Genomic DNA, 15,732 nt, shown 5'->3' with positions numbered 1-15,732 from the left:
GCGCAAGTCACAAATTGGTGAATGGCTTTGTTAGCTTCGAGGGTGCCATCAGCTCAATTTGTGGACGGCAATATCGCTCACTGTTGCAAAAATCGGTACTTGATATGCATTACCAACGGAAATAGCCAAATCAGCACAGGGCAAGGGAATGGAGAAGGGAGATCTCATACTAAAATTGAGTTTGAGTTCAAGATTAGAGAAGCCGAGATGAGATCGATTCTCAATCGAGGTCGATTGGAGGAGGGGTTATGAAGACGAGGGGCTACAGCAAGCAGGGGAGATGTATCTTTGACTGCGCAGTTTTCAAGGACACCCCTGCCATAGCACCCGCCTAAGGTACCTATAGGAAGGAAGATGCTTAGCACCTTGTACATACTCAACACTTCGCGGCTAGGTACCCAGGTTCCTGGAGCAATACCTCGGTACCTAGGTTGAAGAATCTGGCCTCATCCATTCGAAGAAGTCTTGCTCATTTACGAGTCGTGGAAATCCCAAAATGTGTGATTAAAGCCATCGTTCGAGTCAATGCGTTGGATTTCAGCCGTGACATGAAGCTTCGCTTAACTTAGGCTAGCCCAACTACTACCTACCTAAATAATGGCTGTGTGTAGTGGGGGGCCGCTCACACCAACGATGACAGGACCGCAATGTTGGTATGTCACTGGAAGAGTTCTAGAGCTTCTCAAGAACTACACGATCCAAAAGCCACAGGGAAGTTTTTGCACAAACACCACCTAGACCACTCGTGGAGAGAAGCTAAGGTTTTCTTCACTTGGAACATTTCTCGCATTTTTGCTGTTTTCATGGGAGTCATGAGACTAGCGCTGTGACAGCACTCACTTATATCCAGTACAGTATGTGAGCCTTGCTTGGGCAAAAAGGGAGATTTTCGAATGATCGGGCTTGTTGCACCATGATATGTTTAAGGCCGTCCTATTCGAATAGTTAGTGATCAATAAAACTGCAAAATTACCTTTCAGAAACGATGAAACGACTCCCGCCGAATCTACACAACTATCTTCAGCTCCAAATGAGGTATGATGAGGCACCTACCGAATACAGCCGAGATAAGCAGCTTCCATCTGCACTGTAACCAGATCTACCTGGCTGGCTAGTATGTAGACAGCAGGTAGACCAACAGCGGCACTTGGCGGGTCAGATGCCGATCAGATCCAGCCTGACAGTATGCAATGCAGGACAAGGCAGGGCATCACCAAACCTGGTAGGCAGTTAACCAATCGCAACACCAGCCTTCCCATCCATCTCGTCTTCACGAGAGGCAGAAACCACTCACTTCGACAACGACCTCCCCGACAAGCATCAAGGATGACTGATTGGTAAGGTATCCTGAAGCGTCGAATCCTGCTTGGGTTCCGTTGCTTCTTGGAAGACTGAGCCTGAGACTAATTAAGGGACCTGACCTGGACCTGGATTATCCGCAGGTTCGCGACCCCACTGCCCCCGTTACTCTGCACTCCATCTCAGGCCGGTCTGTCAGGACCCCAACTAATGGTCCGCCCTCCATTAGGCTGGGTTGTCTACGAGCGTGCACGAGTCGAGACTATGACGTGAGATTCATATGGCTCGCATGGGAATGAGCAACTCGTATAGCTGAGGACGAAAACCTCCTTGCCAAGACGCTCCTCGACCTGACACTTGAGGTAACAAGCAATACCTACATAGTTCTGTGCAAACTTTCGAAAGCTTTCTCTAGCACCAAGCGTGCCTATGAACCCCGATGATTTTCGGCTCGGGATCCATCAAGCAAAAAGATTCCCTCACAGGAAGAGGCAAGTGGAGCACAAAGCAATTCAGACCTTGAAAGAATCCGAGTGGAACTGTGGACGTGACCACTACTATCCCTCTACAATTTTACGCCAGCTCCAGCTGGCTGGTCGGTGAGATAGCTTGACGCACTGGCGATCGTTCCAGCTTTCAAAGGGAGGGGGGCATTGAGCCGGCCCTGGCGCGGCATCTGATGGATGGGTGCGGCTGCTTCGAGCTTGAACTTACAAAATGCAGAGTGACGAGGGTCTGTCATTCCAGAGCCCTGGTGCCCGCCAAGCCCTGGGGTTGGTCCGTGGTCCGTGGTGTTGGATTGATGGTGGGTGCGCGCGACTGGGGGCTTAGATCGCCTCCTTAGGGGAATTTCCCATGGGATCTTCAGATTCACCACCTTTGCATGGCGCACAGACTCTGTGCGAATCTTGTCATGTTGTTCGTCCACTCGGCCCAGCTTCACAGGCCATCCAAGTATGCACCAGGGTGTCTCTACATGGGAGCCAAGCCAAGCGGCTCGAGCAAATCTCCTGGTCTTGATCATAATTCGGGTTAGCAAGTCAGCACCGTGGGCTCCTTGTCATCGTGACCCTCTTGAAGACGAGCAGTCACAACTTTGCTTTTCTCTGTTAACGCCAGTCCATCACACCCCATATCCTGGCCAATTAAATGCTCAACCGCCGGCCCGGTCTATATCTCCTTGCCGCTAAAAAAAAAAAAAAGAGCACTTCTCTCACATTGCCAGTTCACCAATTCGGTTTTCAGCCGGTCGCAAAATCACTTTTACGAAAGGTTGTGAGCGAGAACAGATACTGTAATACAGAATTAGCAGAAAAGTAACGCCGAATTTGACTTGTTTGTTCTACAGTGTCTTCTTTCGTTACTGACTGAATGCAGGACGACATATTTGACCCTTGTAACAAGCAGCAACTTGGAGGTTCAGGAACAGACCAAAAGAAAAGATCCAAACAAAGAAGACCCCGCCTCCATCGATATGGCCCACAGTCCTGCTCAAGGGCGGCGCCACGCACCTCCCTGGCAAGCAATGACAGCTTGAAGACTCGCAGGTAGTCGATATGACAGGTCTGATGCTACCACCGCTTGGCCCCAGCATGCCCACCGAGACTACGGTAGGTTGTGCACGCTACTGATCATCGAGTGAACGGGAGTATCATCCTTGTGTCAGGGTATTGCGTACCTGTCTTGACTTTGAGCAATACCCATACGTTGTTCTTCGACCCCTTGATTTTACCCTTCCTGAGCCTCCTCAGTCCATTTACACACTATTACTAGTCCTCGAAAACCATAAATCCCTTGCGACCCCCACAACTTCTACAGCTCGTACCTTTCCAAGCTTTATAATACATTGCTCGTGACTTTAATTTCTACCATATATTGCCTGCCCACAGAGTCATTCTTCTCTTGCACCAAGCTGTCAACCCAAGAGACGACCTACATCATGGCCCTCCATCAAGATATTCTACCCATCCCCTCGTCCACCATGCTGTACCGTGGAGACCAATACCAAGACACATCCTCCTTATTGCAGCCGAAACTAGAATGTCAGGCTGTAACCGAAACACTCAACCCTGCTGGGCCTCAGGTCTTGTCCTGTGCCTTCAGAGCTCAGAAAGTTCCTGGCACTCGATGTCCTACGTGTGCCTTAGCTGGCAAAGAAGTTTGGGTAATTCCTGGCCGCTGCTGCGGATACTGCGGTACTCCTTGTGTCGACTAGATCTACCCCAGGGCCGAGGTGAGTTTACGAGAACCTCAAATGAACATGGAACTAATTAACACAGTTTTGGCTGCTTCTACCCTGGTTCAAAGCTTGCCTCAAAGCACAATGCCAAGATGTTGTTGAGCACTTCTCGCCGCTGCGAACCACAGGACTGTGGATCTCAAATGTCAGCTGAACATGACATGAGATATCCTCAAATGCCCTTTTTCGTTAGCATGGATGGGCAAGAAAGTTTATTCCGACTAGAGGGAGCTGTGACAGGTCAAGAGTGACACTTGTTGCAGCACTTCGGTCAGCTCACGTCGTGAAGTGGAAAGCTCCACGACCTCTGATTGGCACAGCGGCACTCGTTACGTCGTCCTCGAGCATGTCTTAGAATGTCAGGGCCCAGGGGTATGATTTGGGTCTTGACAGCGATTTTCTGCCACTCCCCACTGACTCAACGGGCACCTTCAAACCGTGCTCATGCGTGTTGGTTGATCATGAATCACGGCAATCTCCGAGTCATGCTTAAAGTTGATATATGATAAAAGGGAAAAAACTCATGGGTCGAAACCAAAGCATTGCCATAGGCTGGTACAGCCCAACCAGGATGTCGGGAGTGACTCGGATCAGCCACCTTGTCACTTCGCTGAACTCAGAGGGCAGCCACAAGAGGTGCATCAGATAATCGAGAATCATTTACCGATGGCGTTACTGGGGTCCAGGATTAGTTGCATAGCCCAGCAAATCCCTGGGTATGTGAAGGATTTGACACGGCACTGGAGTAAGAGCTAGACGTAATCAATCGTCAATTTTTGTAATCAGTATATCTTAATACTATTCTAACTTTCTGTCTGAAGTCAAAGATAAAACCAAAGATGGGATATGTGACTCCTCACTTTGGCATCCCTGTCGACGGCTGGCTAACAGTGACCCAAACGCAATTACAAGACAACGGAAAATACATATCGCTATTGTGTGATCGTCTGGGTCACTAACCAATCTCAGCCAAATCTAGTCTTGGCATTGAGGTGAGAATTGCACTGAGACATACCAGGATTCTGGACTTTTTGCCTTGCGCTGAGAGGAGTGAAATCTTCATCAAGTGGCTTGGGTGACGCAACGAGGGATGCTGAGACATAACCTTTGACAAGTACAGTACGTACTGACTTACCCGGGCCGTTGGCACGGGCTTATTTTAGTAGCGAGATGCCAGCGCTACTCCCAGGTTAACGAAGGGAGTCACTTCAGCTGTCAAAGTTTGAGGGCGACGCAAGGGGTAGCTAAGAAATCCCCTGATCAACCACCTCATGTTCATCGAACTAACATGGAGGAATGTATTCATCCCAGGTGTAAAGCTCAGTGTTATGATATTCTGAGTTTTAGCTGTGCGACAATTCTTGCTCACCGTAACAGAGTAATCAATACGTGGTTTAAGACACTGCGGACTCGGCGCCGGTTCCGACCACTAGATGCCATATTGGTTCCGCCCGTTATGGCCGGCCGTTGAATTGGCCCGGCTCCGGAAAGTGGGGCTCGACGTGGTCAGCTCCTGATGGTGAAATTGAATTGCCATCACTCGCTGGACAGCCGCGAACCCCACCACGATCCATTAACGCTTGCCGCCCATCTCCCGCCCCCCGCCCCCTCTCTTCCGAACTACAACGGCATTGGATTGTCTCGCGATCCCCTCAACAGTCAGTCAGCGATCCCTGCTGCCTTGGCTCAAGCGACTGGTTACTCCTCTCAGTCCACGTCCGGTCAGCCGATCATCCCGCGGCCAGAACTGCACAGTCCGGCTTGGCCTATTTTTGTCTGAGGCGACGGCTTCGAATCCGATGGCGGCCACGGAGCAGAATGGCATCGACATTCTTTGCGATGCCGCCGGCTCAGACATGCTCCTTTCGTCCCTGTTCTCCCTCGCAGCGCCTGCGTCCGTAGCCGATTCGAATCAACGGGCCCAGCCACCCTTGCAGCAGGAACAGCATGAGTTGCAGCATTCACTGCCTCCCACGTCTCCCTCGAAGCATCAAATCTTTCAGCAGCAGCTAGATCCCGCACTGCAACAACACCAAGGGGAAACGCCCCAGCGAATTGCATCTAGGTTGCCTGCTAAGAGAAAACTTTCTGATGCGTCCGCCTCATCGCCGTCTCACGTCTGCCATATCTGCCGTCGCGTATATGAGCGAGCCGACCACCTGACCAGACATCTCAGGTCGCACGAAAATGCCCGGCCGTACCAATGCACCCGATGTCCCAAGCGTTTCAATCGCGCCGACCTCTTGACACGGCATGAGACCACTCACGATCGAGATGGGGCCGCAAAAGACCGCCCGTTCATCAGAAGAAGCGACCGTGCCGCCGAGGCATGTCTCAATTGTGCTGCTTCCAAGGCAAAATGCGAAGATCAGAAACCTTGCAGCCGCTGCCGGAGTAAGAGTCTGACATGTCAGATGCCAGTGAGACGCGGGAACCAATACCGCACGTCTGAGTCGCAGACTGGTATGTCACCTTCGGACAGTTCAATGGTTGCGTCAACTATAGGCAACGACAGCCAGGTCTTTACGGCTGGTGAAGCTACCTATGCTTTGCCCCAATCGGCCATTGCTCACCAGGGTCACGCCGTTGATGCTGCCGTCGATTACAGCGTCACCTCCTTTCTCGGCGCGCCCAGACTTGAGGAATCACCTGTGGAATCTTTATTTTTCGCCGCGACGCAAAGCGTCTTTCCGGAGATTGATTTTTCTTGGGATGTAGATTTTGGCTTGTACAAAATTCCAGACTTAGGTGTGACTGGACGAACTCCTCAGTCTGGCAATGTAGGGAAACGCACATCACGCCAAGGCCGAAAAGATATAGCCTCGGTGGATGTACCCCTTCAGCATTCAGTATGGCTGTATGAGCCCGAGGCCAATGGTCAGGCAGGGAGCTCAGTGTCTCGCTCCAATATCGTTTCATCCTACTTACGCGACAGCATGTTCGCCATGGTTCTGGCTAACAATCCGACACCACATAGAGTACCAACATTTCCATCCGCTGAGTTATTGGGCTACATGATCGAGACGTACTTCAAAAGTGAAGACCCCAAGAGTGAGGCTTTTATTCACAGATCGTCATTCGATCCCTCGGCAATTAGCCAAGAGCTTTTCTCTGCCGTTGTCTCTAGTGGGGCTTTATGTATATCTACTCCGGTTATATGGCAATTCGGCCTGGCTCTTAACGAAGTCACGGCAAGTGTCATTGGGAAACGAGTAAGTATGGGCCATGGTCTAACGGTGGTGAGCCAAAGATATTGGCAAAAGGTAAACCACATGCTGACTGCCAAACAGCTTGAATCTTCATGCCTGGCCGTGCGAGATATCACACTTCTTCAAGCGTCTGTCCTCCACCTTGAAACCGGTCAATGGAGTGGCTTCAATCGTCAAGCCGAGGTGGCAGAAAGTTTTGCGCCTCAGCTTTTGACCGTAAGTCTATTGTGATTATGAGTCTGGCTAGCAGGCTAATTCCGAATAGCTGCTTCGAAAAGCAGGGAAGTTGAGCTTCACGTCAGACCTGACTACGCATACACCCAACGCAGGCGACTCTCCTGAGACACTTGAGTCGAAATGGAAAACATTCGCGACAATTGAATCTTACAAAAGGTTACTTATATTAGCATGCCGAAGTCGCTAGCATACTGACCAGCTTACAGGTTGGCCATACGTGCATTTCTCCACGATATGCAAACATCGATCGTGTCATGGAAAGGACCCACGTTAGCATACAGCCAGCTCGACTTTGCACTTCCGGCAGCTCCTGATCTCTGGAAAGCTAGTAATTCACAGGTATGGTGGGACTTGAACTTGGTCAAGGGGGCTTTCCCCCCTACCGGTTTCCCTCGCCTTTCTGATGTGAGAGACTGTCAATTTGTCATGACTGAACAGAACACGTGGGTGGACACAGAGTCTTGCTGCAAAACTGCTCTGCATGGGCTGTGGGGACAAATCTGGACGTACCGGAACGCCATCGCTCAATGTCATCACGCAGCTCCAGATCGGCCGGGATCTGATGTCCCTGAATGGGCCCGCTCCCTTTACCAGGAGCTCTATGAGGGCCTTCGTAAGCTGTCAACCCAGCTCAAATCTGCACAGACCCCAAAACCTGAGCTATCGCTTCTTTCAGACTTTTTCATGATGATCATACATGTCTCGTTGGACGACATACAGCGTCTGGCGGGCAGGAAGGGCGACGAGGAATCTCGCAGAGCAATGCAGTTATTAGAGAGCACTTGGCTCCCTGGACCAGAGTCCCGGTATGCTGCCTGGCATGCTGGACAGGTCCTCCGACATGCACAAGAGTGTACACCAACAACACTGCGAGGATTCAACGCTATGGTTGTTTACCTTGCTAGTCTGACGCTGTGGGCGTATGGGCTGCTTTCGCAGAGAATAGCGAACGGCGATCAAGGGGTGGGACAAGAAGTTTTATCACTTAATGAACCAGAGACGAGGGAGACGACAATGTTCCTGGAGCTCGGTCAGGGTAACCCGTCACTTTCGTCTCCAGAAGGGTTGCGTCTTCAGTTAGAGCCTGTGTCGAACTATGTGGCAGTTTTGTCGCTGGTGAGGCTCATCTTTAGACAAAACTACACTGCAGCAAACGAGGCAATGCCTCCGCTTGTTGAAAGCTTGTGTCGACAACTCGGTGATCTCCAAGGCGGATTGGAGGGGTACGTGGTAACGAAAACGTTATAGACAGTGCCTTTTGTCAAGAAGGATATTATGTGCGCATTGCGTTATTTACAACAAAAGTGGTTTTTATTGTTTTCATATATAGCAAGTTAGCGAAGGAGTTGGCAGGAAAGCAAAAAGGGAACATAAAACGGCAAAGGTCTAGGATTAGATGAAGAGATCTATGGTGACGGTGATTCATCGAGATGGAAGGTCAGAAATGCAGTATAGGGCTGATTGAGTGCGTAATCAACAACTTGGTTACCATGGTTGAATCTGGCTCTGTTATTACGAAAGGACAAAGAAAAGGAAGCAATAGCAGTAGGTAATCGTCCTCTATCTGTACGGTATCCAACCATGACAGCACACACATTTCAGTCAATGCTAGCAACAGTGAGATTGACTGCCAAGCCCACAAGTCTAGCGAATTGTCAATTAGATTTTTGCTCTCTTGACCAAAGCCAAAGTCAAACACCCTCATCATTGCTAAAAGAGGTTGGTGTTGTTAGAATGAAGTACATTTTCGCTTACTAGACACCCCATGGAGACGCACGCAGTATATAGCCTGATTGGCATTCGTGCACTATGCATGGCGCAGGATCTAGAACAGTTCTGTGCCTGGAATAGAAGGATAAAGGCGACGAAATCGGTACTCCTTTCGTCCATGTCATGTTCATTACAGCGATAAGGTTAAATTGCTGACCACTCAGAGCTGGGTGAATCTGGGGTAATCCCTGAGCCGACTGATCTACCGTGCACCGAGGTTTCAGCTCCATTGGACGACACAGATGGAAAATAATTGTCCCGCCAATATCGCCTCACGGCTGTTTCGGCCCTATGTGCCCTTTCTCATGGCTGGAGTTGGAGATTCACTTGACAGCCCGGCTCGTGGGGGCGGGGTAGGTTCTGGAGTGAAGTTCAAAGCTCGGAGATATCGCCAAGTACTAGATATCAACCCTAGACCAAGAATGAGCGAGCCTTGGAGGAAGGGGAGCTCGAGCAATTCTCTGCCTGCTTAAGAAGCACATCGTGTCCAAGCAGAGTATTAGAAGGATTAGTGAGTTCCGTTTTTGCGGCATATATAACGGAATGGCTCGGGCTTGGGCTCAGGTGCGGAAACGAAACTCCATGATCCCATGTACTTGCTCGTAAGAAATAATGAAAGATGATTGGTTGGTATCTATTAGAAAGCAACCTCCAACATGGGGTCCTCAGGGGCCAAGAAAACACCGGACCTTGATAGAGGATGTCAAAATAAACTTAGCAAAGAGTCCCCTAAGCTTAGGGTATATTTACTAAAGTATTTTTATCGCTGAGGGTCAAAGTCCTGAGTTTTCTTTCCCCCAACATGGGGTCCATCGTCTATGTGGGCGGGGATACGCTCCTGAGCCGCCCCCGCGTTTGGCCCGCATGAAACCGCCTCGCGCATTGTCTTCGTTAAATACTACTCAACTATCCAATTCGGGCATTGCTTACCTTGACACTGCCTTCACTGCGGTTCTCCGAGCTATCACAAGATCATATATGAACTCGAGGTTTGCCTGTCGAGCTCTCACCCTTTCTCCCAGCCGTATCCCTCCAAACCCCGCACGAGTCTCACAACATATCAAAGCCATATCCAGACCTTTTACTCAGATCCCTACCGTCAAGATGGCCAACCGCGTGCACCGAATCACCATGTTCAAGCTGCCTAGCAAGGACGAGCAGGCCAAGCTTCTGGACCAGTACCACAAACTCAATGCCTCTCAGCAAAAGGTGAGTCGCTTCCAGTCGTATCTCTATTTGTGCATGCCTGATCATCTGTCTATTCAAGGACGGCAAGCCCTATATCCTCTCCATGGTTGTTGGTGCCGCCGATGAGGATGCTCGGTCTCAGGGATATACATTTGTTTCCAAGACCGAGTTCGCTAGCATGGAGGACATGAAGTATTATGACGAGGGTTGCCAGGCTCACCAAGCGCTCAAGGACTTTGTCAAGGGCTCGCTTAACCCTCAGGGGGTCATGACCGTCTACTTCAAACCCCAGGCTGTCGGTGGTGCCGATCACAGTTCCTGAATAGGGAATCACGGAATAAATCGAACAGCTAATTTACCTTCATACATCGATGCCTCGAAGAGTTTTGCAAAATGAATATTCATCTGTGAATTTAACTGTGAGTGTGATGATATGAAAAGCATAGAACAAAGCCTAGACCACTAGTATAATTGGCAATTTTATTCATTTCAAAGGCATCAAGGCGTTGCTTTTGAGTGCTTCAGAGGAAAATGCAAGAAAAATAATTACCATAGGATCTCGTTGCGATGAACAATTCTCTGTAAAGGCTTTTAGGACTGGGAGGGATGAAGCCATAAAAGATAAAACTCGAGATCAGTAGCTTGGGAACTTTCTAACGCCCCATTTGTCTTGACTCTCGAAACATACAACATTTGCGGCACCAAACCGTCTCAAAGACGGCTCTTGCGTTATCACGAGGTCTCAAAGAAACACCGCTTGCGGACTTTCGTGCATGACCGACTGCCAAGTTTGTAGTACAGTAGTAACTACAGTCGGCGCCTTTACAATCAGTTGATTCAGCGTTGTGTTCTATGCAAGGTCGGGCACCAGAGTAGTACAAGTGAGCTATTTGCTTAAGAATCATCATGAGTAACTGAGACTTGTCTTGTGATGCCTTCGTCTTCAGGTGCGGGAACCACCCATTTCGTAGTCCTTTCAATGGCAAACTAAGCAACAGGACTTTATCTTCTCGTTGTAGTAGAGTGACTGAGCTCAAAATTAATAATCAGCTAACGAGTCATTGAAATCTTTCGTTGCTATCATATTCAAAGAACATCACCATCTGAAGACCTTTGCTAAAAGGGCCCCTTACATATGCTACAGTCCGCCGCGATAATCAGAATATTTAAACAACTATATACGAGAAAACCCACAGGCCTGTAAGCTAACGCCGAGTATGCCACCCAAAACCAAAACCAACTTGTTCGCACCAGGATCGATCTGTTTGGGATAGAATAGGGTGGTGCCCAATACAGTTAAAGAATGACATGAATCAGTCTCAAACAGAGCGGCGTATACTGGATATATCCGTCATCTCTGTCGCAGATTCACTGCCTCTTCTAGAAGAAAACTGATCCTTGGGGAAAGCCGTCAACCTTTCCAGGGGCGCTGGGTTTCTTTCCAGCGAGAAAAGAGACAAGGCTACCATGACGGCACACACAAGCATCATGACCTTGATTTCTTCTGCAAATGCACCAGCATAAACATCTCTAACTAAGTCTCGTAGATGTCCCGGTAGTTGTAGACTTGTTAGCGGTGATCGGTGGAGACTGTCGAGTTGAGCAGATGTCAAATGGTCCTGGAGATATTCATTGACGTGGGAGTTGAAAATGACAGTGCAAACCGCAAGACCAATGCAACCTCCCAAGACACGAGCCTGTGCTACAGCACCTTGTGCAGAGGCGAGCTCACTCCGTTCAGCGGCGAGTATACTGGTCATGATAGTTGCGGCAGAAAAAGAGAGACCGACGCCAAGCCCGAAGATTGCTTGGAAGGCATACTGGGCTTTACTATGTGAGTCTGGCCCAGTCAGCATTGACATTAGACCGACTCCAAGGAGCTGTAGACACGATGCCCCCAGAAGAGTCAGGGACGTGTTGTTTCTCCGGCTCGAAATGGCTCCCCCGAGAAACGACCCAACGGCACAAGCGCTAAGCATAGGGAGGATATGCAAACCTGCTGTTAGGACTTCTTCACGGCTGACAATCTGAAATCTTTCCGGGATGACGATAGAAAGTGAGATGTAAGGAAACCCGGTGAATAAAGTAACCCTAATTGGTGTCAGCTGGGATCACTGGCGAACCTTTGTTTTCCAACTTACAGTAGTCCGGCAGAGTATACTCTTCGAAGCATCAATCGGATCGGGAAGATTGGCTCGATGCTGCGCAAAGGCCTTGTCTCCAAGTGCACCTCCCACCACACGAACACGAGCCAGCTTACGCCTGAAATGACTAAAGCAGAGATGATCTCTGGGCTCCCCCAAGCGAACGTATCTGAGCCAGCTTGCTGAACAGCGAACACCAGAAAGCCCGAACTGGTAAGAAGGGTTGCACTTCCGAGGAAATCGATGCTGGTGAAAGCCTTCCATGAGAAGAAGTGTGCCACTTCTTCGTGCGGCCAGAGATTTGTAATTGTGAGGATCGCAACCAAGCCGAAAGGGATGCTGACGTCGTCAGTATTTCTTCCAGTATGTACCAGAATACTTACTTCATGTTGAACAACCACCTCCAGTCTGAAAGCTGAGAAACTGCACCGCCGACGATGGGGCCCAGTACAAAGGCGACGGCAAGGGTAACACCAATCATAGCCCCTATCAGACTGGGACTGTGAGAAGGACCAACCTCTACTAGGCCGATCTGTGTTAAGCTGTACAGACCAGATGCGCCCACTCCTTGGAAAGCGCGGCATACAATCCTAAAAGGGGTCAGCTTGAGAGCAGAGTACAGAGCAGGCGGCATACAAAGCTGTCATACTAGTTGCTGATCCACAGCCCTGTGAGAAACCAACGAAAATGACCCATGATACCACGAGTATGTTGCGCCGTCCATAAATGTCACTCAGTTTGGACACACAGACAGCGAATCCTGTTGCATCCTGTCAAAGGATGTTCTCTTGGTTCACGATCTTGCAAGAGACTCACCCATGTATGTGAGGAGGTACGCTAGAACTATCCAAGGCGCGTTTGTGAAGTCGTCAAGGTCGTGCGAGATGGTGACGAGCGAAGTCGAGACGATGGAGGTGTCAAGGCTCGAAAAGAGCAGCCCGGCCAACAATCTGAATATGTCAATTAGCAAGTTCCGTCTGCCAGCGCAACAACTTTCTTACGAGATGACAAGAACTACTCGTCGAGGCCCAGTGATTGAATGTTTGTGTAGTCCGATGACCTCCGTTGCCATTGGGGCATTCTCTTCCAAGTCATTCTCCGTCACTGCTATTTGGCCCAGGGATGGGTTTGGATAGGAGAGAGACATTCGATATTCGTTGTCCATCTTTGCTATCGGTCTTCTCCCACACTCCAAATGTTTCGATGCAATTTCTTGGAAGCGCTTGAGAGCTTGAAGATATATCGGGACCCGATTTCGAAGTTAAAGAATCAAGATTGGCAGTGAAGATAAGTGATAGTGCAGCTAAAGGCGTGGAGAGTTTCCTCGAGCGAAGGCGCGGCCTTGGGGCTTGACAAAGTAGGAGCCCTTCGATTTTGGTAAGTTCCCTGGAAAGAAGAGACTCCCGTAGCCAGGCGGATTTGATGTAATCTATTGGCGAGGTAGTAGGCACTGATTCAAAGATCTTCAGCTGTATCCGATTGGAAAAGTTTGGAGCTTTTCATATCGAGTCGATCCGCAGAGAATCTGGAGGCGAAGTGACAACACACCTGACTTGGAACATAATACTCTTGAAACATTCATACTAATTGGTAACTATCTTGCCGGAGAAGGCGAAGGACCGAATTAATATTTGAGACATGGTTCTCAAACGTTACACGACTACAAGCGAAGAGGCCACAATAGGCCACTCAACAACGTCGCCAACCTCAAACATCTGCACCGAAGAATAGACCAAAACCTTTTGCAACTGCGAAGTACATGAGATCTTTTCTGACAGTGACACGGTTGTAGGAGTAGTGGCTATGACGGGTGCTGTGGTACCCAGGGCATTGCTCTCATGTTAAACATGGTTGTCTATGACCGACTGATTGGTGTTACTGGTAAGAAGAAGCTTTGAGAGTGGGAGTCTCATATGGACGAAAGGAAAGAGCTGAAGAAGTCCAAAGACGCCTTTGTGTGAGTCCTGTCTGCGTGACATGGTGCGTTGGGTGAGTTGATACGAAGCAAACCAGAGGCCGTTGTCAACAACTTTGTTTGCTCTGTCCATAAAAGGAAATCCTCTAGCCGCCGCTTGATAATCCAAACGAAGAAACCTCGGTAAAACTGTAGGATCCCGCTTGTGTGGTGGTTACACATGGCACGGCTCTCTGCTCGTGGCTGGGCCAGAGTTTTGGCTCCCTAGACGAAGAGTTATCGGTCCTCAACTCGCTAGTGTTATTTGGATTGCACACTAAAATAATTCAAAGACCAGTCCAGGATAGAAATCTGGGTATAACTAGTTCATCATGATAAATCTACTGCTCATGTGCAAGAGTCCTAGCGTTGTGTTCATGAATTTAGTTTGTTCAGTTCTAACCAAGCCCCTCTCACTCGCACAAGATCCTCAGGCAAGACGTTGCTTGCGAAAAAGTTTGGGTATAAGATAAGAACCCAAGATTGAGGGATACATCGGCAATGGTTGGGTATGCCAAAGCGTCTTGACTGGTGGGTAGTTGCGTCGTACGGTTGAGTGAGTCTCTAGGTAGCTGGACAGCCAAACGACGCTCGCCTGGCGCTACCTGTGTAACTTTGTTCCACACTCTTGCCAGATAATCGGATGATCCAGGAACGCGATGGCTTGGTGGCGAGAAATATGTCCAAGACACTGTGTTCGGCTAATGGTTCTGGGACGGATGTCCCATCTTGAAATTGACGAGCCGTCCGTTCCACGTGATGATGCTGAAGTATGGTGGTCTCCCGCAACTTAAACTCTACTCGGAAATTGTGACCAAAGCTATGACTATAGCCTATCATCTTGTTGTTTCCGTTATGGGGACGCTCCCATCTGACGTGGTGCGGTCCCTGCTGCGGGAGGCTACCAACGGCTATTCCCCAGTCGGTCTTCCGTGCATGGCATGGCATCCCTCATGCAGCCGTTGCGGAACAGTAAGCTTCCCGTATGTAATAATGGGACACCCAATCGATTTTCGTTGGCCTGTTGATTGATCTTGCCTGCCTGTTTCCGGCCTTTCACACGTATGTCATCTTGCATCAGCTTAGTCCATCCGAAGTGCTTCAGAGCCATGTCGTCAGATATGCAGCTGCATTTCTTGCGAATTACCTTCGTGAGAGATCATCTTCTCACCAACTGAAGACCAGATGAAGAGGAAATGGCTATTCGAGCTATGTTTGCAGCCAACCTTCCTCTTGGAACGATGGACCAGAGCGTGGCCTACTATCATCCTCTGGTACCATTACTTGGTCGTTAAAAAGCTAGCAAGTATTAGTTTCATCCCCTGGTAGCCATATCATGGCAGTTTGTATGCCAGGATCATAGTAGAAGTTGCCCGTCTTCACGATTGTTGATATTACCCCTGTTTTTATATCTGAGCTTCGAAACCCAATGAGCATTAGGTTGGTTCCAATGTTCATAGATTTCAGGTATAGCATTGCACTCTTGTAGATAAAGGTAATGTATAATTTGCTTCTTTGTCTTGAACATTCTATTTGTGACAATTCTTGGCTATGCATCTGATCCGTGTTTTTCCCACGTGCTGCTCTTGATATACCCTGTTCAGCATCAGAACGACGAAGCTTGACGGGCAAGGAGGCACTTCAAACAAATAGAACTTTGCATAGAGGTGTATAAAGTTCATCTGAAAGGGC

General features: G+C 49.2%; 4 protein-coding genes across 4 annotated transcripts; 3 read left to right on the top strand and 1 right to left on the bottom strand.

Annotated features, from left to right (window-relative positions):
- Positions 1-3,238: 3,238 nt before the first annotated feature.
- On the top strand, positions 3,239-3,692 carry FMAN_09269 (uncharacterized protein; the record flags this gene model as incomplete). The annotated part of the gene is made up of 3 exons (XM_041830091.1): positions 3,239-3,463; positions 3,515-3,532; positions 3,579-3,692. The coding sequence occupies 3 exons, from the start codon at positions 3,239-3,241 to the stop codon at positions 3,690-3,692; spliced, it is 357 nt and encodes a 118-aa protein (XP_041680789.1).
- Positions 3,693-5,337: 1,645 nt separating this feature from the next.
- On the top strand, positions 5,338-8,232 carry FMAN_09268 (uncharacterized protein; the record flags this gene model as incomplete). Its single annotated transcript, XM_041830090.1, has 4 exons — positions 5,338-6,750; positions 6,829-6,963; positions 7,013-7,140; positions 7,191-8,232. The coding sequence occupies 4 exons, from the start codon at positions 5,338-5,340 to the stop codon at positions 8,230-8,232; spliced, it is 2,718 nt and encodes a 905-aa protein (XP_041680788.1).
- A 1,626-nt stretch (positions 8,233-9,858) lies between these two features.
- On the top strand, positions 9,859-10,264 carry FMAN_09267 (uncharacterized protein; the record flags this gene model as incomplete). Its single annotated transcript, XM_041830089.1, has 2 exons — positions 9,859-9,963; positions 10,022-10,264. The coding sequence occupies 2 exons, from the start codon at positions 9,859-9,861 to the stop codon at positions 10,262-10,264; spliced, it is 348 nt and encodes a 115-aa protein (XP_041680787.1).
- Positions 10,265-11,261: 997 nt separating this feature from the next.
- Positions 11,262-13,251, bottom strand: FMAN_09266 (uncharacterized protein; the record flags this gene model as incomplete). Its single annotated transcript, XM_041830088.1, has 6 exons — positions 11,262-12,033; positions 12,084-12,425; positions 12,470-12,676; positions 12,723-12,846; positions 12,903-13,036; positions 13,088-13,251. 6 exons carry the CDS (start codon positions 13,249-13,251, stop codon positions 11,262-11,264), a joined length of 1,743 nt encoding a protein of 580 aa, XP_041680786.1.
- Between the last annotated feature and the right edge of the window lie 2,481 nt (positions 13,252-15,732).

This window comes from Fusarium mangiferae, assembly GCF_900044065.1.
Source record: "Fusarium mangiferae strain MRC7560 genome assembly, contig: FMAN_scaffold004, whole genome shotgun sequence".
Classification (NCBI taxonomy): Eukaryota; Fungi; Ascomycota; class Sordariomycetes; order Hypocreales; family Nectriaceae; genus Fusarium; species Fusarium mangiferae.
Note: the sequence above shows the minus strand (reverse complement) of the source record. Positions and strands in the feature narration are given on the sequence as shown.